Here is a 21,107-nt window from a genome sequence, read left to right on the forward strand (position 1 = left end):
AAGCCTTGAGGCAGTAGTAAGTGAAGGAAAAAAAGCACTTTATAAGCATTTCCCGTAATAAGTGTATATTGGTGATTTGCATAACTTTTTGGGGGCAATACAATACTTTAATAAAAATTTTCGCTGGACTTCTTTTTTAAATGATACAATTCTGGTTGCCTGCAGCCACCATCAGGAGAAGCTGTGGAGTTTATTGCACTCATTATTGTTTCATTATTGAGTTTAATTTTAAAGAATTTTGTTCATGAGTTTAGTTTGAAAGCTCCTAAGCTCCCTCACTATCAGTGGGTGCAGGTGGCCAGAAATGTTTTCCTAATATATACACAGTATTATGAAAATAATCAGCTCTGGTGACCTATAATATCCTTTTAGCTGCAATAATTATAGTGAAGACCTGGAAATCTCCTTAGAAGTTACTAAGGTAAAACCCAGAATGTCCTGGTACATGTTTAATGAAAATCACCTTGACCCAATCTGATACCCATAATAAATTAAAGATTAATTTTCTTAATAAATGATTCTCATGACTTGGTCTTTACTGAGTCTACATTCGTCCACCCAAACTCATTACTTTTAGAAAAACAGAAATTGTGGTCAAAGGTGAGTATTCACTTTAACCCCTTAGTGACCGGCTTTTTACGGCGGTCACTAAGGGTCCTTATTCAGCTGCCATCAGCTTTTTACGGCGATGGCAGAGAATAAGGCTGCGGGGCCGGGACGGCCCCCACCCCATCCCCCCAGCTACAGGAGGTAGCTGAGGGGTTGGGGCAGTGTGTGGGGTCTGTCCCGGCCCTCCCCCCTTAACGACGATCGCCGCTATTAACGTTATAGCGGCGGCCGTCGGTAAAGGGGATTACCGGTGCCGCCGCCTTTCATCTCCCCCCGCCGTGAATCCACGGCGGGGGGAGATGAAATAAGTGTATATCAGACCCCAGATCAGACCCCCCCTAGTGCCCCGATAACTAACCCCCCTCCCCCGGCGGCCATCATTTCCAAGATGGCCGCCGCCATCCCTGCGAACAAACGATGTTTGTTCGCAGGGATGGAAAAGTTTAAATGAATGAAAGCCCCATGCTCTCCGCCACCGGAGGTAGCGGAGAGCATGGGGCAGTCATCGGGGACCCCCCTGTGGGGTCCCGGTACAAGCGATCAGCGGTATATACTATATACCGCTGATCGCTTGTGCCACGTGCATCCCGGCACTTTTTATCCCCTGTCACCATAAATGATTGGTGACAGGGGATAAAAAGTGATGTCCCCCCACCCCCCAAGTCGCCCCCCACCCCCCCTGTCACCCCCCCTTCTCCTTATACGTTACCTGATCCTGGAGCTCCTTCCTCTTCGGCGTCCTGGCTGGTTGTGAAGTGCGCATGCGCTTCACAACCAGCCAACTCTGGAAAATTTAAAGTGACAGGGACCAATTCGGTCTCTGTCACTGAACTATGATTGCTGTGATAGAAAATATCACAGTAATCATAGTAATACAGTGAAAATGAATGTATAAAGTACAAAAAGTGACAAACATTCAAAAAAATAAAACACACACTTATTATAGTAATAATTGCAGTTTACTCCCAAATTACCCCAACCCCCCCAGATTACCCGTAACCACCGCACGTTGCCCATAACCACCGCACGTTGCCCGTAACCACCGCACGTTGCCCGTAACCACCGCACGTTGCCCGTAACCACCCCAAATTGCCAGTGACCCCCTCCAGATTGCCTGTAACCACCCCAAATTACATGTACCCACCCCAGATTACCTATAAGCACTTCAGTTTATCAGTAACAATCCCAGATTGTCTGTAACCCTTCCAGGTTGCACATAACCCCCCCAGGTTTCCCGTAATCACGCCAGATTACATGTAACCCCCCAGATTGCACGTAACCACCGCACGTTGCCTCTGACCACGCCACGATGCCTCTGACCACGCCACAATGCCTCTGACCACCGCACCTTGCCTCTGACCACCGCACCTTGCCTCTGACCACTGCACCTTGCCTCTGACCACTGCACCTTGCCTCTGACCACGCCACGATGCCTCTGACCACGCCACTGCGCCTCTGACCACGCCACTGCGCCTCTGACCACCCCAAATTGCCAATGACCCCCTCCAGATTGCGGTGCCCATGCCAGATTACAGGTATCCATGCCAGATTGCCTATAAGAACTTCAGTTTATTCGTAACCACCCCACGTTGCCCGTAACCACCCCACGTTGCCCGTATCCACCCCAGATTGTCTATAAGCACTGCAGGTTGCCTGTAACCACCCCACGTTGCCCGTATCCACCCCAGATTGTCTGTAAGCACTGCAGGTTGCCCGTAACCACCCCACGTTTCCCGTAACCACCCCAGATTGTCTGTAAGCACTGCAGGTTGCCCGTAACCACCCCACGTTGCCCGTATCCACCCCAGATTGTCTGTAAACACTGCAGGTTGCCCGTAACCACCCCAGATTGTCTAAGCACAGCAGGTTGCCCGTAACCACCCCACGTTGCCTGTAACCAGCGCACGTCGCCTCTGACCACGCCACGTCGCCTCTGACCACGTCGCCTCTGACCACCGCAGGTTTCCTCCGACCACCTCAGGTTGCCTCTGACCACTGCATGTTGCCTCTGACCACCCCAAATTGCCAATGACCCCCTCCAGATTGCGGTAACCATGCCAGATTACAGGTACCCACCCGAGATTACCTATAAGCACTTCAGTTTATCCGTAACTACCCCACATTGCCCGTAACCACCCCACGTTGCCCGTAACCACCCCAGATTGTCTGTAAGCACTGCAGGTTGCCCGTAACCACCCCACGTTGCCGTAACCACAGCAGGTTGCCCGTGACCACCCCATGTTGTCCGTAACCACCCCAGATTACCTGTAACCACCTCAGGTTGCCTATAACCACCCCTGGTTGCCTGTAATCTCATTTTTTTATTTTATTTTAGTAACTGCGCTATTCTAATAACCATTACTAGCTGCGGTTTTGCTCCAGTAAATTGGCACTCCTTCCCTTCTGAGCCCTGCTGTGTGCCCATACAGTGGTTTATGCCCACATATGGGGTACCGTTGTACTCAGGAGAACCTGCGTTACAGATTTTGGGGTACGTTTTCTCTCCTGTTCCTCGTCAAATTGAGAAATTTCAAACTAAACCAACATATTATTGGAAAAATTCGAGTTTTTCATTTTTACTGGCCAATTTTGAATACTTTCCTCTAATACCTGTGGGGTCAAAATGGTCACCACACCCCAAGATGAATTCTTTGAGGGGTGCACTTTCCAAAATGGGGTGAATTTTGGGGGGAATCTATTCTGCTGACACTACAGGGGCGCTGCAAACGCACCTGGCGCTCAGAAACTTCTTCAGAAAAATCTGCACTGAAAATGCTAATTGGCGCTCCTTCCCTTCTGAGCCCGGCTGTGTGCCCATAGAGTGGTTTATGCCCACATATGGGGTACTGTTCTACTCAGGAGAACCTGCATTACATATATTGGGGTGACATTTCTCTCCTGTTCCTCGTGAAATTGAGAAATTTCAAACTTAACCAACATATTATTGAAAAAATTCGAGTTTTTCATTTTTACTGTCTAATTTTGAATACTTTCCTCTAATACCTGTGGGGTCAAAATGCTCACCACACCCCAAAATGAATTCTCTGAGGGGTGTACTTTCCAAAATGGAGTGAGTTATTGGGAGATTTTACTCCGCTGGCAGTACAGGGGCGCTGCAAACGGACCGGGCACTCAGAAACTTCTTCAGCAAAATCTGCATTGAAAAAGCTAATTGGCGCTCCTTCCTTCTGAGCCCTCCTGTGTGCCCATACAGTGGTTTACGCCCACATATGGGGTACAATTGTACTCAGGAGAACCTGCGTTACAAATTTTGTGGTACTTTTTTTCTCTTGTTCCTCGTGAAATTGAGAAATTTCAAACTAAACAAACATATTATTGGAAGAATTCGAGTTTTTCATTTTTACTGTCTTCTTTTGAATACTTTCCTGTAATACCTGTGGGGTCAAAATGATCACCTCACACCAAGATGAATTCTTTGAGGGGTGCACTTTCCAAAATGGGGTGACTTATGTGTTTTTTTCTCTCTGCTGACACTACAGGGGCACTGCAAACGCACCTGGCGCTCAGAAACTTCTTCAGCAAAATCTGCATTGGAAAAGCTAATTGGCGCTCCCTTCCTTCTGAGCCCTGCTGTGTGCCCATACAGTGGTTTACGCCCACATATGGGGTACCGTTGTACTCAAGAGAACCTGCATTACAAATTTTGGGGTGCTTTTTCTCTCATGTTTCTTTTGAAAATGAGAAACTTTAATCTAAACGTATATATTATTGGAAAATTTTAATTTTCCATTTTTTTTACTGCCTAATTGTGAATACTTTCCTCCAGCCCCTGTAGGGTTAAAATGCTCATGATACCCCTAGATTAATTCTTTAAGGTCTGTAGTTTCCAAAATGGGGTCACTTATCAGGATACCAGACTTCTAAATCCATTTAAAAAAAGAACTGGTCCCTAAAAAAATCAGTTTTGGAAACTTTCATGAAAATGTGATAATTTGCTGATAAATTTCTAAGCCCCATAACACCCTAAAAAAGTAAAATATGTTTACCAAATTATGCCAGAATAAAGAAGATTATATGGATATTGGTAATGTGACTTAGTAACTAATTTATGTGCTACGACTTTCTTTTTTTAGAAGCAGAGAATTTCAAAGTTCATAAAATGCAAATGTTTTTAATTTTTCATGATATTTTTTCACAAAAAACACACAAAGTAGTGACCAAATTTTGCCACTAACAAAAAGTCCCATATGTGACGAAAAACAATCTCAGAATCGCTAGCATACGTTAAAGCATCACTGAGCTATAAGAGCATAAAGTGAGACAGGTCAGATTTTGAAAAATTAGCCTGGTCATTAAGGCCCAAACTAGCTGCAGCATGAAGGGGTTAAGGAATGAGGCGCCGTTCTAGCACTCAGAATCTTCGACCACAATTGTATGTTTATAGCCAGCTTTACCCTCCTCTACTTCAATAAGATTTACAGAGAAAACACCACCAGTGTTTGTATCTGGATCCCGTCTCACAGTAGGCAATTCACAGAATAAGATGTTCTTAGTTATTACACAAATCACTATGTATTACAGCTGAGCGCTGAAAAAAACGTGCTGAGCAGATGCCTTTGGAAGCTAACACTGGATGCAGCCTGAGCACAATCATTGGAAGCTTAGGAAACATTAACTAAGGGTCCATTTACACAGAAAGATTATCTGACAGATTATCTGCCAAAGATTTGAAGCCAAAGCCAGGAATGGACTATAAACAGAGATCAGGTCATAAGGGAAAGCCTGAGATTTCTCTTTTCAAGTCCATTCCTGGCTTTGGCTTCAAATCTTTGGCAGATAATCTGTCAGATAATCTTTCTGTGTAAATGGACCCTCACTTAAATCTTTTCCTTCTATTGATATAAATAGCTTTAATATAACCACATCCATTTATTTCATATATTATTATTAATGAAGCCCTGATTTCTTAAATAGCATTTAGTGATATGCTTCACAGCCAACTCTATGGACATAGACAACAAAACAGACAGAACAGAAAGCATCAGCTTATATGTAGGCTTATTGGTCATTAGAGATGAACGAACTTTCAAAAGTTTGGTTCGGCAGAGTTGCCAAACTTTAACGTAAAGTTCATATTTGTCCAAACTGAATCTTAAACGGATCACACTAAAACAGCTAAATGATTGGAGGCATTTTGCTGTTTAAGGCTATGTTCACACTACGTATGTCTCCGGACGTAGAATAAGCGGCCGGAGACTTACGTAGTTTGCGTACAATGGAAAGTATAAGATGTACGGCGGCACAGTTCACACTACGTAAGAACTTACGCCCGGATCGTACGCGGCGCCGTAAAAAATGAACCAGACCATTGTTTGAGGACGAAAATGCCGTAACTTACGCCCGTAGCGTAACATGCGGTCCCGTACGTAGTGGTGATTTCTTCATTTTTCTAGCTTTTTGTGCCGATCCAAAAGGTTCTGTGGGGTGTCCGGGGCTAGGCGAAGATTTCCAAGTAAAAGACCGCTGTCAGATCGCTACGTAGGGCGCTCGGGAAGCGTAAGTAGACTACGGGCGTAAGTTCGCGCTCCGTACGTAGCCGGCAGCCAGTAGCGTAAATCCACGGCCGGAGTTTACCGCGTATATGTCCGGCCGCGAAAATATGCGGCCGGACATATACGCAGTGTGAACATAGCCTAAGCGTGGATCAAAGAGTTCGCTCATCTATACTTCCCTGTCCCTGCTCCCCTGGTGTCCTTCATCTTAGGTCTCTGGTGTCCCCCGCAGCTGCCAGAATTTTGCCTAGCCAATAACTAACAGTGCCACAGCCGGTGATTAGCTGAGTGGGCTGTTACTCTCAAGACAATAGTGACAGTCCACTCAGCCAATCAATGGCTGTGGCGCTGTCCCAGTTCAGTCAGTGATTGGCTGAATGAGCTAAAGACACCAAAGAGCCGGAGGAGGACACCAGGAGAGCGTGGACAGGTAAGAAAAGATTTTTTTGTTTTTTAGGTGTTATCTTCCTGAACTTGTCCCAAACTTTCACAAAAATTTTGGTTCGGTAGCAAACCAAATTGTTTGCAAGATTCAGAAGAAATCTCGGTTCGGCAAATTCACTTATGTTTAGTGTTCATAATGAAAACCCCAAGATTTCAGGATAGTTTTAAAATATAAAAAAAAATAAAAAATGATTTCAAATTATGTTTAAAGGGGTACTTCAGAGGAAAAAAAATCATCTGGTGTCATAATGTTATATAGGTTTGTTAATTACTTCTATTTAAAAAAAAAAAAAGTCAAGCCTACAAGTACTTACCAGCTGCGGTATGTCCTGCAGGAAGTGGACATAGTGCTCTCTGCTGCCACCTCTGTCCATGTCAGGAACTGTTCAGAGCAGGAAAGGTTTTCTAGGGGAATTGCTACTGCTCTGGACAATTCTTGGCACAGACAGAGGTGGCAGCAGAGAGCACTGTGTCAGACTCAAAAGAAAACACCAACCTCTTGCAAGACATACAGCTGCTAATAAGTACTGGAAGATTTGAGTTTTTTAAGTAGAAGTAATTTACACATCTGTAAAACTTTCTGACACCAGTTTATGTGAAAACTTCTTTTTTCTCCAAAGTATCCTTTTAATTTAAAAATTTGATTTAAAGCGTAACTATAATTTCAGTAGCCAAAAAATGAAATTCCTCAAATACAAAGACCACATGTTACCCTTTAAAAAGAGCTCTAAACTGCGTTGATAGTGTGTACACTCGCTGAGATATCCCCAGTTGTTTGGCTCAGAGGAATAAATGAATTTTTCTTCTGGCTGAGACAAAGTGGGCGTGGCCTATCCCTCATCTCCCTGGCTGCGTCCTTCCATTCACTGAGCAGCACCTTAGCAGATGTATCACACATAGCAGGATTAGATACAGCCCCAGCATACAGTATCACAATGTAAGATTAGATACAGAGCCCCAGCAGATGGTATCACACACAGTGGGATTAGATACAGTCATCTGCTCTCATTACACTGTAGGATAATATCAGCCATAGAGGTGGGGGCACCTGCTGCAGACATCTGATAGTGAGTGTTATATGTACTATGGAAGGACTACAGCTATGTTGTGCTGGGACTTGTAGTCCTCCCCTCAGTGACTCACCCGCTCTCCCTCATGCAGTACATTGGAGTCATGGTGGCACTGGAAACACTTGTCTCTCCATCCAGCTCTTCCCCTGCGCTGCTCCTCACACACAACACCCTCAGCTCTGCTTAGTCACCTCTGTGAGGGGAGGGGGGAGAACGTGCTGCTAGGAGGGGGGGGGAGGGTTTTGTTTCTGTCTGTGTCAGGGCTGCTATATGATCCTCCTGTCACAGTCCGTACACTCAGGACGGATCTCCAGGGAGGGGGCGTGTCCAGCAGGAATGCAGAAATAAGTCAGAGCCAGAGAGGGCTGTAAGGGCATAGTCAGCCTTATGTATTTAAAAAACTGTTCATTTTAAGTTATTAATGTATATTGCAAAAATTGTTATCATGACCTAAGCTAACTAAAACTGAAACGTCAAAATATTATATAGTTACGCTTTAAACATTAGGTCTTTTATGTTTCTTTTATTTCCCTTTAAGGGTGCTTTCACATGTACAGGATCCACAGCAGATTTGATGGTGCAGATTTGATGCTGTGATCAAATCTGCTGTGGATCCACAGCATAAAATCCGCTGCGAATCGGGGTGTGTGAAGCTACCCTGACCCACATAAATAGCCCCCTTGAGCTATACAACTAGTTCTCCAGCTCCGGTAACAATTAAATTAATTTAATGAATAGAGCCGCAGGTACGGCGTGTGACTCATGGCTCTATTCATTCCTATGAAGCAACGGAAAGAGCCACGTACGGCAGAAGAACACTGTACTTGGCTCTTTCCGTCTGCTCCATAGGAATGAATAGAGCCGCAGGTCATGTGCTGTATCGGCGAGTCTATTCATTACACAGAATCTGGGGCTCAATACGGAGATTGGCAGGGTGTACAGAGGTCGGACTCCCCCTCCCCCCCGCAATCTCCTACTTTAAAGTTGCTTTCCTGGAATACCCCTTTAAAATGTACAGGCGATTTTAAGAAACTTTGTAATTGGGTTTATTAGCCGGAAAATGCTTTTTTGTCATAAGAAAGCAGTTTGAAGCTCCCCCCCCCCGTCTTCATTGTTTTCTATGGAGAGGGGAGGGGTTGAGGGAGATGAGGCACTAAAATAGGACAACAAAGAGTTAATTAACAGCTACATCACTGGGCTATCTCCCTTTTAAGTCAGCACTGACCTCTCTGACCTCTGAATAGAGGCTTTCACACAGCTCCCACTGTGTAATCCTTGTTCTCTGCTGCCGACTAATCTCCTCCCCCCTCCCCTCTCTATAGAACAGACAGGGGCATGTCTAATGCAACAAGACATAATTTCCTGATAATGAGCAGTGAGTGGAAAAGAGGAGGAAGGGGGGGGGGGGGACCTGGGAAAAGTCTTTTTGAATGCAGATAATAGCATATTTGCCTAATAAACCCGATTTCAAAGTTTCTTAAAATCGCCTGGACTATTGATTTCTGTAAAGAAAAGAAAAAAAGCCAGTGACACTTTAAGGCAAATGGATAAGAAGACCCTGCCCTTGGAGGAAGCCCCCAAGGAAGTAGTCATGTAGATACAGTAGATAGTATACAGTATAACTTGACATCAATTAAAAAAATCTTCATAAAAGTATGCTAGGCTACAACTCTAATATTGCTGAAACTTTCTCTCCTCCAGAAGAAGCTCAGACCTCTTGAACTATGTAAAAATGTACTGCGCCCAATTTAAGAAAGCTTACCTTAATAGCGCTCCATGCTGAATTTGAAAGAAAGTCCAATGGACTATTATAGATATGTTCAATGTTAAAGCGAAGTAAGAAGTCAAGCTCTTGAATAGAGATTTCTTTATTCATTATCAAAAGCTGGAAAAAAAAAGGTAAAAAAAAAAAAAAAGTTTGAATAAAATGCAGTTCAATAACTAGAATACAAAGTGTAAAGACTGTCACAAGTTCATGTCAGACATGACGCGCTTGTATACATTAAAGCCAACCTCTTCTCTACTTTCTTGGATCAGCTAATGCATCAGCTGAAGGGCAAGCAAAGAGTTCACCATGTCTGAGCTGCGGAGCTGTCAGCAATGATGAAATGTAAGGGTGTAATGTCTCCTCCATGGAAAACGCACTGATTCTCACTGTCACAACAGCTGGATAGATAATAGATAATAGAGTTTATATTGGAGCTGATTCAAATCACTTATGTTTAACGTAGAGGAGTACATTATTGTCATATGTTATACTGCATTGCATGTTGTCCGTGGTATAAATTTACTATTAAAGTTAACGTATTGAATGTAAGTAGTGGCATATGCCCAGTATTAACTCAACATAAACTTAGGGCTGCATCCATGTTCTCCAGGCAGTGGAATTCAAAGGCCGAACGTTCAGGTTCACTAAAGGTATCTAAAGATCATCCGGGCAGCCCTTCCAGTTCTCGAGGATTGAGGAGGAAGGGAGTGCTGACCTGAAAGGTCGGTGCTCGCTTCCTCCTCAATATCGGGCCGTGTAATAGGGCCCTAAGGGTCGGCTCACACTGCATTTTTGCAATCAGTTTATCGGATCCATTTATAAATGGTTACCCATGACCTACACAAAAAACGCGGTCAACCACATTTCTGTACTCTAAGGCTATGTTCACACTACGTAAAAGTAGGCAACAACGGCCGTACTTAATGCAGTGTGGAACATTGGCTCTTGTTCTATGGGATCCCGGCCGGAGCGTTTACACATCGTGTACTCTCCGGCCGGGATCCCATGCCGGGCCGCAAAGAACTGACATGTCAGTTTTCTGCGGCCGCAATTCAGTGTATTGCGGCCGTAGGAAACCCTGTCAGTTCACACAATGGAGAGAGCGGCTCTGGCCGCTTGCTTCATTGTGCGATATGGGGAGTTCTGATGCGGGATACACTGCAGTATCGGCCGGGATGTTCTTGGCAGAGACCGGCCGGGTCACGGAACGACCGGTCCGATATGACGTGGGAACATAGCCTAAAAGTAAAAGAAAAACCCTGATCAGTTTTCATCAATTTTTTTTTTAATGGAAGTCAATGGAAAAAAGGATCTAAACGGACACACAATTGCATCTGTTTTTTCCCCATTAAACAGATAAGTTAAACGGACTGCAAAAGGCAGTGTGAACCTACCCTAAGCTAAAATTTAAGTTCTTTGTTCTACGTCTTGTTTGGTGCAGGACATCTGTATTTTGCTTGGGGAATGATTATAATTGGCGTTATTCACCATTACATTCCAATGGAACAAACTAAATGCCAATAATTTTAAGTCAATTCAGATGTTCATTTAATATGTTCCTTAATGGTGTGTTCACACCTACAGGATCTGCAGCTGATTTTCTGCAGCAGATTTCATTTAAATAACTGAACACAGTATCAAATCTGCTGCAGATCTGCTGCAGATCCTGTAGGTGTGAACGCACCCTTAGGGTTTTAATCTAATAAAATTAAAACATGAGATATCGCTTCCATCGATAAATTAAAAAATTGTGCAATTAAACTGATGTCAACAAAAAATATTGATAGAATTTATATGGATACATTGTTATTTATTGTAACCCCTTAATGACCAGACCTAAAAAAGCTTAAAGGGATATTCCCATATCAGCCAATATTTTTTCAAATACATTCTTATACACTGTGTCTCAATACACCAGCCAAACCACTGCTTTTAGAGCAGAGTGGTGGTCAGTAAAACCTATACAATGAGCTATCAACAAGAGGAGGAAAAGTACAGCATATCAAGAGAAGGAGAAGTTTGCTAAATCAATGTATTTACCATTGATGATTGATGTCTGACTGTGCAGCTTCATTCCAGTCCTACAGCTCAGGTCTGATCCCACTGGAGGTGATGTCACATTTCTCCTGACCCCTCTTCTTTCTTCAGGGCTTTTTAAAGCTGAAAGTCAGGGTCTCCAATGTGAGAGCACTCTCATAGAGATGCACTGAAGACCCTGACTCCCGGCCACCTAAGCTGCAGCCCAGTCAGTGAAGAGATCACATGACCCCCCCCCCCCCTCCCACACGGTATTTTAACAGTGCCATAGGACTGGAATGAAGCTGTGCTGTGGGACATCAATCATCTGCTGCTGGGGAAGGAGTAACAAAAAAAGCGGAATGCTTCTTTAGGCCATGTTCACACAACGTATGTTTTGTATAAATCACGGCTGTTGTTGCAATTTGCAGATAGCATACGCTCCAGCCGGGATTGTAACCGGCCGCACGGAAAACTGACATGGCAGTTTTGTGCGGCAGCTATTAATTGAATAGCGGCCACACAGAACATGTCAGTTCACACAAAGGAACGTGTGGCTCCGGCTACACTCCATTGTGTGCAGCCATGAATTGGGATGCGGGTGTACACAGATGCGCCCGCATCCCAATTCAACAGAAATGAAGATCATACGGCTGGTACTGCAGTACCGGCCAGGATGATCTTCAGTAACACTGGCTGTTCTGTTACCTGGCCGAGTCACAGAATGACCGGTGTTATACCATGTGTGAACCTTAAATTCATGATCCCTACAAGTTAAACTATGTTAGTTGAGATGGGAATACACTTTAATGACCATCTAGATTTTTCCATTTTCGCCTCCCAATATTTATTATAATACAGTACATATAATTATTTTTTTTATTATTGTGGCTGTACGAGGTTTTGTTTTATGTGACTAATTTGCCTTTTTTTGTGGTGTAGTTTGGTTTGGGTTGGGTTCTTCTTATCCTGCTTGTGCTTCAGAGTAGGGATGGTCCGAAACTGCTGAGGTTCGGGTTCGTATGAACCCGAACACTCGGCATCAGATTCCCACTTTCTGGCCGCTCCGTGCAGCGGGTGGATACAGCGGGAGGACCGCCTGGAAAACTGGGATACAGCCTATGGCTATGGCTGTATCCCAGTTTTCCAGGCGGTCCTCCCGCTGTATCCACCCTCTCCACGGAGCGGCCAGACAGCGGGAATCATTTCCGAGAGTTCGGGTTCGTACGAACCCGAACTGAACTCGGTTCGAACCATCCCTACTATAGAGGATGCCTAAGAACCCAAGCTGTAAGTGACAGATCTGGTGTTTAGCATAGAAGCAGCCCCAGAGCCAAATTCCCCCTCTACTAAAGACCTGCACCAAAATAAAAAAAAAAACTAATATAATGTATAATACATAATGCTTTAAATCACACATAACAAAAAAAAAGCACAACATATTAGCAGATGAAAATAGCTAGGTCTTAATATATAATAAAATCAACCATATTAAGCAAAACAAGAACTACCATGTACTATACCTGGAAAGCTAACTGGGCCGTGAAGGTTATTTTATCTCTTTCAAACAGTCCTCTGCTGATGTATATAAATGTGGAGTATGTCACACAGTCAATGAGGTTATTCACTCTCAATCGGACATCATCAGCTGGTTCTGCTTGCTGCACAGCCTTGTGAAACACGATATTAAAAGCCTGCACATGAGAAATTAATTCAGATTATGTCAATTAACGGTGAAGACCGGAGCAAGACAACTCTTAATGTCTCTACAATTAACTCTCCAGTGACAACAAGCCGCTCTTCTGATTAACAATGGAAGCCAGCAAAATAAAACCAATGTTAATTTTGTCAAAGCAGACGACGATCAAGCCTTAAAGTATTGTCCAAACACCAATTAATATTCGAGATATTAATATTCTGCAAGTTGACATAGTAATTTTTCTGAAATCTTTTGGATCTGAGGAGCCATTAGTAGCCATTACTTGTATTTTAAGCTCTTGATTGAGTACTTCATTGGAATTTTTTTCACTGTTCTCCTTGAGTTCAGTGATAACTGTGTTTTGTTGGTCGATTTGATATTGCCCCAACTAGCCAGAATCCTACTCCACACTGACGAGGGGCAAAAACCCCGAAACGGCTGTCTGTGGATGGAAGCCTGCCTTGGCAAGCCCTTGTCATGATCGCAATACTCGCACCTTGAGTTTGACATTGACAAAAGGGGCCACCCTGGTGTTTCCCTATTTATGTTCCAATACTCGCAACCGAGTGGGACTTAAGGGGCTATTTATCAGGGTGGTGTGGTGCTCTCCCTATCATGGAGGCACCCCGTGGCAACAGGCTAGAGATATCTGGCTATCCCGTGTTTTGAGACTCGCAACCGAGGCTCCACGGACTCCTGTTTTGCATATTTAAATTTTTGGGGGCATCAGTGGAGACTCTTGATTGAGTACTTCATTGGAATTTTTTTCACTGTTCTCCTTGAGTTCAGTGATAACTGTGTTTTGTTGGTCGATTTGATATTGCCCCAACTAGCCAGAATCCTACTCCACACTGACGAGGGGCAAAAACCCCGAAACGGCTGTCTGTGGATGGAAGCCTGCCTTGGCAAGCCCTTGTCATGATCGCAATACTCGCACCTTGAGTTTGACATTGACAAAAGGGGCCACCCTGGTGTTTCCCTATTTATGTTCCAATACTCGCAACCGAGTGGGACTTAAGGGGCTATTTATCAGGGTGGTGTGGTGCTCTCCCTATCATGGAGGCACCCCGTGGCAACAGGCTAGAGATATCTGGCTATCCCGTGTTTTGAGACTCGCAACCGAGGCTCCACGGACTCCTGTTTTGCATATTTAAATTTTTGGGGGCATCAGTGGAGACTCTTGATTGAGTACTTCATTGGAATTTTTTTCAATGTTCTCCTTGAGTTCAGTGATAACTGTGTTTTGTTAAGCTTTTGTGAAGTCATATTTAAAGTGACACTGTCACCCCCTTTTTTGCATTCTGACTTCTCTATCCAGGTATATAGAGTAAATTTTGCAGTTTTCATACCTTATTTTAAATCATAAGTCATGGTGCTTGTTCCAGTAAAAGGGATCCTTTTATCATCTGCGGATTGTGCTATCTGGGCGGGGCTCCTTGGCAGAAGCACCACTTAGCCCCACCCACAATGTCACTATTGACCCCGCCACCGTGACATCATCGGTGCATAGGCCCCGCCCCTCGACGGCCATTGGAACAGGCCAGCCTAAAGATCTAGGCCTCACCCCCTTTAGGTCAGCCCATACCAATGGGCGCAGATGGGTGTGGCCTATGCGGAGATGATGTCACGGGGTGGGGCCAACTGTGGCACTGTGGGCAGGGCTAAGTGGCGCTTTGGCCGCAAAGCTCCTCTCTCGACTGCAGTACCGTCTGGGATGATCTTTTCAGAGATTGGCCGTTCCGACGGCAGTCTAATAGGTAGTCTGAACATAGCCTAATACTGCATAGGAATAATTTCTTGTGTAACATAGGAAGTTATGAGGGTAATCATCACTGAGCAGGATCACCCATGAGGAGAGTTTTCCATAAATATAATAAGTTAGGCTACGTTCACATGTAGCAAAAGTGGCGGCATGCCGCCAGCCTCCCTGTCATAATGACATGACATGTTCATTCTTCAGCACGGAGAGAGAAGACACGTGAGCCTCCCATAGACTGTCATTCTGCCATTTTTGCTACATGTGAATGTAGCCTTATTCTAGATCTTTTCCAACAACACTATAGGGGAGATTTATTAAACTGGTGTAAAGTAGAATTGGCTCAGTTGCCCCTAGCAACCAATCAGATTCTACCCTTCATTTTTCAAATAATCTGTGAGGAATGAAAAGTGGAATCTGATTGGTTGCTAAGGGCAACTAAGACAATTCTACTTTACACCAGTTTGATAAATCTCCCCCTATGTATTAGTCATTTGCTCTATACCAAGATGCCTCCAGATTGGAAAGATATTCAATGTGATGGATCCCTTTAAAAAAAAAAAAAAAAGCAAGAAGCACAATTAGCAAAGCAAGATAAATATTGATCTAATAGGATCAAAAGGTGCCATATTAAAGGGGACTATCAGCAGGTTAGATGAATCTAACACGCTGATAGCTCCCTATTCTACATGGTGCGCTGAGGAGGAAGGTATGTCTTACCTTCATCCTAGGAGCTGTTCCTGTGCAGTTTTAATGTAGTGTTCTATACAGTAAGGCTGTTTGGAGCACTGCCCCACCCCCAGAGCACTGATCCGGCCAGCCCACAGTTGGCCCACTCCACTGATAATCATTAGAAAGAGCGGACTGGGGTGGATCGGTGCTCTGGGGGCGGGGCAATGCTCTAAACGGCCTTACTGAACAGAGCACTACATTTAAACTGCACAGGAATGTCACCGAGGATGAGGTTAGCCAACCCCTATCTTGTCCATTAGACCTAGCGGTGTCCTTTGTAGTACTTTTGTGGTACTGACTTTTTCAGGACATAAATGGACAGTCGATTTCAATATTTGGTTACTACCTTAAGAGAGAACTGATACATTGGACTGATTTTCTGCAGATCGTTCATGATGAAGTACAGGAGAGAGGCTCTTGAAGCCACAGGACGATAGTGCTCCCGAGCTTCGTTGATCTTCACTTCATTGACTTTGGCTTCTAGTACCTGCAAACACAAGGAAACATAATACTTAAGTGAACTGGAGAATATAAACATCACAGAATAAAAAATTTCCATTCTCCAATATTTGCCTTTTAATATGACCTGAGTCTAGGGCCATTGTGATAAACCCCAGTCTAAGTTTAAGGCCATTGTGATAAACCCCAATCTTTTTAGCTAACATGACTTTAAAAGTTAGGATATGGTTGGGTAGGTGGATCATAAGGTCATAGATTACTGGTGATTTATTGAAGCATGTATTTTTTTTTACAATAAACGTGATCATTTAATGATCACTCTTATCATTATAGACACAAGGAGACAAAAAAATACATTAGCTGAAGATTAAATAAAATCTTTGTGACCTGTGTTTGAATGGAGCAACCAAAAAGTCTGCATGCTCCAGCTCTAGTAAAACTTGGGATCAAAGAAGATAGCCAAGTACATACTGAGCTATGTCTGTCAGTTTCACACTCACCATATGGAGTGGCAGCAAGCGCGCTTGACCCCCAATCCATTGAAGTGGGGGGAAAAGGGCCCCCTGTTCATGCAATCAGCGGAAGACACTTGTCAGCTAATCTATGGTTAGGTGATATGTAGTGTTGACCTGACATTGAACCTGAACGCTTGGCATTAGATTCCCTGCTGCTGCATGCTGTCCTAGGGAGTCCTGGGAAACATAGATACAGCCTGGCATGATTTCCTGGCAGCCCTAGGGCTGAATCGAACTTCTGCAGCCACTGGGAATCAAATGTTGGGCATTCGGGTTCAAAGAATGTTGCTGAACCCGAACATTTTGACAGGTCTGCTCAACACTAGTGATGTGTCTTTCTTGGGACGACCCATAAAAGATATCCCTTTGTTATAACTTAAAAATGTTTCCCTCTCTATAATAACTTAAAGGGGTTGTTTTATTAGAAAAAAACAATCTAGACAGTCAGCTGATCATTATTGGTATGGCTCAAAAAATCTGCAACAAACAGCTGAATTTTCCAGGGGAAGCGATGGGCAACAAGTTATTATAGATGACTGGCTAGCTATGCAATTCATGAAAGGCTTAAAGGGGGATTCCGGGAAAAATTTACTTTTCCCCTATCCTGTGGATAGGAGAAAAGTAGGAGATCGCAGGGGGTCTGACCCTTGAACCCCCGGCAACCTCCATATCGGACCCTGCCGTCTCTGTTATAAATAGAGTCCCGGGTCGGCACGTGCCCCGCGGCTCTATTCATTTTTTTAGAGCGACGGAAAGAGCTGAGTACATCGCTCTTCCGGCGTACTCGGCTATGTCTGTCGCTCTAAAGGAATGAATAGAGCCGCGGGTCAAATGCTGACCTGGGGCTCTATTCATAACAGAGCCAGCGGGGTCCAATATGGAGATCTTCGGGGGGTTCAAGGGGTGGACCCCCGCGATCTCCTACTTTGCCCTTATCCTGTGGATAGGGGAAAAGTAATTTTTACCAGAATCCCCCTTTAAGCTATCTTAAGGTATACATACACTTTATACGAAAGTCGACTGACCCCAGCACCACTGCTGGCTAAACCTGCCAGCAGCGGCTGATTTGGCTCACAGTATAAGGTGCGTGGTGGGCTCCTGACTCCATTAACAGATGATGTATGTAAAAAGAAGGGTTGGGTGGGATGAATTTTCACTGCTTGACAGTGTTCTTAGAGGGATAAGCTGGCACAACTATTAATATAAACCCGCATACGGTATTGGGCCTAAGTAACACTGCTATGAAAATGTGTAATAGTTTCCAATCCATTGGCATCTACCGAGTTAAAAATATAAAAAAAAAAAATAATTTTCAATCGCTCCCCATCCCAATTGGAAATGGGTGTGTTTGTGGCAAGCCATAATAATTTTCTTTGATGAGCACGTATTTGAATTTGGTTCCATGCTGTACAAAACGCTAACGTGTGTTCAGAAAGCCAGATAAAAATATTCATTGCAATGTTATGAATATTAGAAACCATATTTCACGCTCATAAGTCTATAGGAATGTGCATAATTGACTCCAAAAATATTCTGAAACAGTATAAATGGTGTTAATTTACCTCCTTCATCGCTCAGCAACCTCTGCAAATAAATGTGCTGCGACTATTAACAGTCTATGGAAGTGAAGGTCAAGCAGAAAACAGTGGCTCTCTGCATAATAAACAGCAGGTAACTTTCTGTGCATGCTACTAAATGTTAAAATGAAAACTAAATGAAGGCCTAAGCCACCAAAAGGTCCATATAATTTCTAGGGGGTCACTTCACGTAAGTCAGTACTGGCCAGTAATGGATCTTTTCTTGTATTTCCAGGTGAGAACGGCATAGCACAATGCATTGTTTTTCATTTTCACACAGCTCAACTGTGGGAGATGTAATGATATTGCCATCTTGGACGTCATCAAGCAGAGAAGTTAAAGTGCATTCAGAAAGTCTTCAGACCTTTTCATTTTTTTTATGTTGTAGCCTTGTGTTGTAGTGCTAAAATAAATTCAAATCTCCCTATCATTCTGCACTCAATACCCAATGAAAATATAACTTTATTAAAGGGGTAGTGCAGCGCTAAGAAATTATTCACAAAATAACACACTAATGTATGTTATGTATGTGAATGGCCCCCTTCCCGTGTTCCCCCCCCCCGCCCGTGTACCCGGAAGTGTAGTGCAGTATACTGTACATACCTGATCCGTGTCGACCAATCCCATCTGTAATCTTGTCAAAGACGTCATCTTCAGGAGGCCGGCCGACCCGCTCCTGCTGTCCCTCATGCCGCCGCCCCCCCCCCCTCTGCTGCGTCATAACTGTGCTCAGCTGCGTCATCAGCTGCTCAGCCGCTATTGGCTGAGCATAACTGTGCTCAGCCAATCGCGGCTGAGCACAGTTATGATGCGGCAGAGGGGGGCCAGCATGAGGGACGGCAGGAGCGGGTCGGCCGGCCTCCCGAAGATGACGTCTTTGACAAGATTACAGATGGGATCGGTCAACACGGATCAGGTATGTATACTGCACTACACTTCCGGGTACACGGGCGGGGGTCGGGGAACACGGGAAGGGTTAACAAGTTATGTATGTTATGTACAAGTTGTATAACTTTGTAATGTGTGTTATTTTGTGAATAATTTCTTAGCGCTGCACTACCCCTTTAAAAAGGAAAAACTGAAATTTAGTCTGGACATATGTAGTCAGTCCTTTTGCTATGGGCTGGGATGGGGGGGATTTAGGGTATTACATTCCACCGGGTGCTACCAGGGGGACTACCTACAGGGGGATGCCTACATGGGGGATACTACCTTACTACTATATGGATGCACAGAGAAAGCCTAACTCCTACATGGATATACAAAGGGGACTTAACTACTAAATAAGTGCACCGAGGAGACCTAACTACTATATTTAAGGACATAGAGTGCACCTTACTACTATACAAGGGCAAACAAGTGGACCTAAGTACTATATGGGGGAACAGGAGGAGCCTATCTACTATAGCGCAGAAGTTTTTAATACTGGGGGCACAGGCTTTATCGCCCCCGGCCGAGCGACATATGTCTTGCATTATCAATAACTGACTGACGGCCAGCACTGCCAGTCAGACTGTAGTGTCTGTTCTGGGGCTAGAGTCTCAGCCCCAATCACATCTGGGGCTGAGACTCCAGGCTCCATATGTATCCTCCCCTGTCTCCCGTTACCTGCCTGTGAAAGAGCCTCATTCTGTGAGTTACCATTTGACCTAGCAATTGCTCTGACTTTAATACTGGTATCTTTGGCTTGACTTTGTGACTACTCTTTGCATTACGTTTTTGTATTGCGCAGACCGCTAGTTGCTGACCCAGACCCCTGACCTTGCTATTCCTGTGTTTTGTTTGTCTCGTCTGTGTTCTGTGTCACACCTGTACAGGCTAGGGACTGTCAACCAGTTGTCCGCTGCCACCTAGGGCATTTAAGGCAATTAGGCAGGGACAGCGGGGCGGGTGTCAGTGCCAGGGCATCACCCATCTTGTGTCATCAGTTCCCTAGACCTGACAGGCAGGTTTTGAAGAGAAGAGAAAGGATAGATTAGAGGGGAAGAAGGCTGTAAAATAGAAGCCTGCATAGGAAGAATTTTGCAGTACTCAAAAAAAAAAAGAAATAATGATGGCATGCACCATCATTGTTTTTTAAAGAAAAGTTGAAAATAAAGCAGGACAGGAAATGTTTTTAAGATAGAAGCAGAGACAGAGCAAATCAAAGGTTATCACAAGACAGGAGACTGTGACCTTGAGCTGTTGACTATAACTGATAGATCAGGTAGGAAGGTGGAAAGATTTGGAGAAAGATGTTTTTTTCCAAGCTAGGTTTTAGAAAGCAGGTGAAGAAGAGGTAATATATATCTAACACTTCCTGAATGGCAGTGGTTCTTTAAGCTACAGGATTTTATGATCTGTCCAAGGCCATACAAGTAAATGGAGAAGAATAGCGATCCCAGAAGAGATCCTTGGGGGACTCCAACAGGGCTAGAGTGAGGAACTGGTAAGGGATTGGGAGATATTGAATGTACAGTTGGTAAGGTATGAGGAGATTCAGGCCATGTCTGTGACGCCAAGTGAACTATGACCTCACTTCAGTAGCGTACACTTACGGCACTTGGCCCAAAAGGTGCTGTAAATGTAAACTCTTGGTCATGAGGAGATTAAAATCTCTACATGAGTTCAAAAAGTTAATAAAAAATTTCAGTTATTTTCAGCCGTAACCACCTCTATATAGTCGAAAATAGGCACTTGTAAAAAAAAATATTAAATTCATATATATAAATTCAACTCCTAACACACCTATCAGAGTGTCCAGGGCAAAAATGAAAAGCAAATAGCACATATCATTGGTAAACTTTCACAAATCCTCATTCTATAGATTCACTGTCTTTGGGAGGAATAGTCTGTTTTTCAGGAGCGAATTCATACATCAGAGAAATAGGATAGACATTTCTTCACGGTTGTAGACATAGAAAACAGATTTGTAGGTTAAATCAACATAATTATTGTAACTTAAAATTG

The 21,107-nt window shown here is 43.9% G+C and overlaps 1 protein-coding gene across 2 annotated transcripts in view; it reads right to left on the bottom strand.

Moving 5' to 3' along the window:
• Positions 1–21,107, bottom strand: part of LOC138800850 (dynein axonemal heavy chain 11-like) — a 268,385-nt gene that overhangs the window by 48,885 nt on the left and 198,393 nt on the right. For both annotated transcript variants that reach the window (XM_069982946.1, XM_069982947.1), the window contains 3 exons: positions 15,954–16,094; positions 12,944–13,114; positions 9,399–9,521 (listed from right to left, as the gene is read on the bottom strand). In XM_069982946.1, the coding sequence (XP_069839047.1) occupies positions 9,399–9,521; positions 12,944–13,114; positions 15,954–16,094 (435 nt within the window). The remainder of the gene's footprint in view (positions 1–9,398; positions 9,522–12,943; positions 13,115–15,953; positions 16,095–21,107) is intronic.

The sequence above is a fragment of the Dendropsophus ebraccatus genome, chromosome 9 (genome assembly GCF_027789765.1).
Source record: "Dendropsophus ebraccatus isolate aDenEbr1 chromosome 9, aDenEbr1.pat, whole genome shotgun sequence".
NCBI classification, from domain to species: domain Eukaryota; kingdom Metazoa; phylum Chordata; class Amphibia; order Anura; family Hylidae; genus Dendropsophus; species Dendropsophus ebraccatus.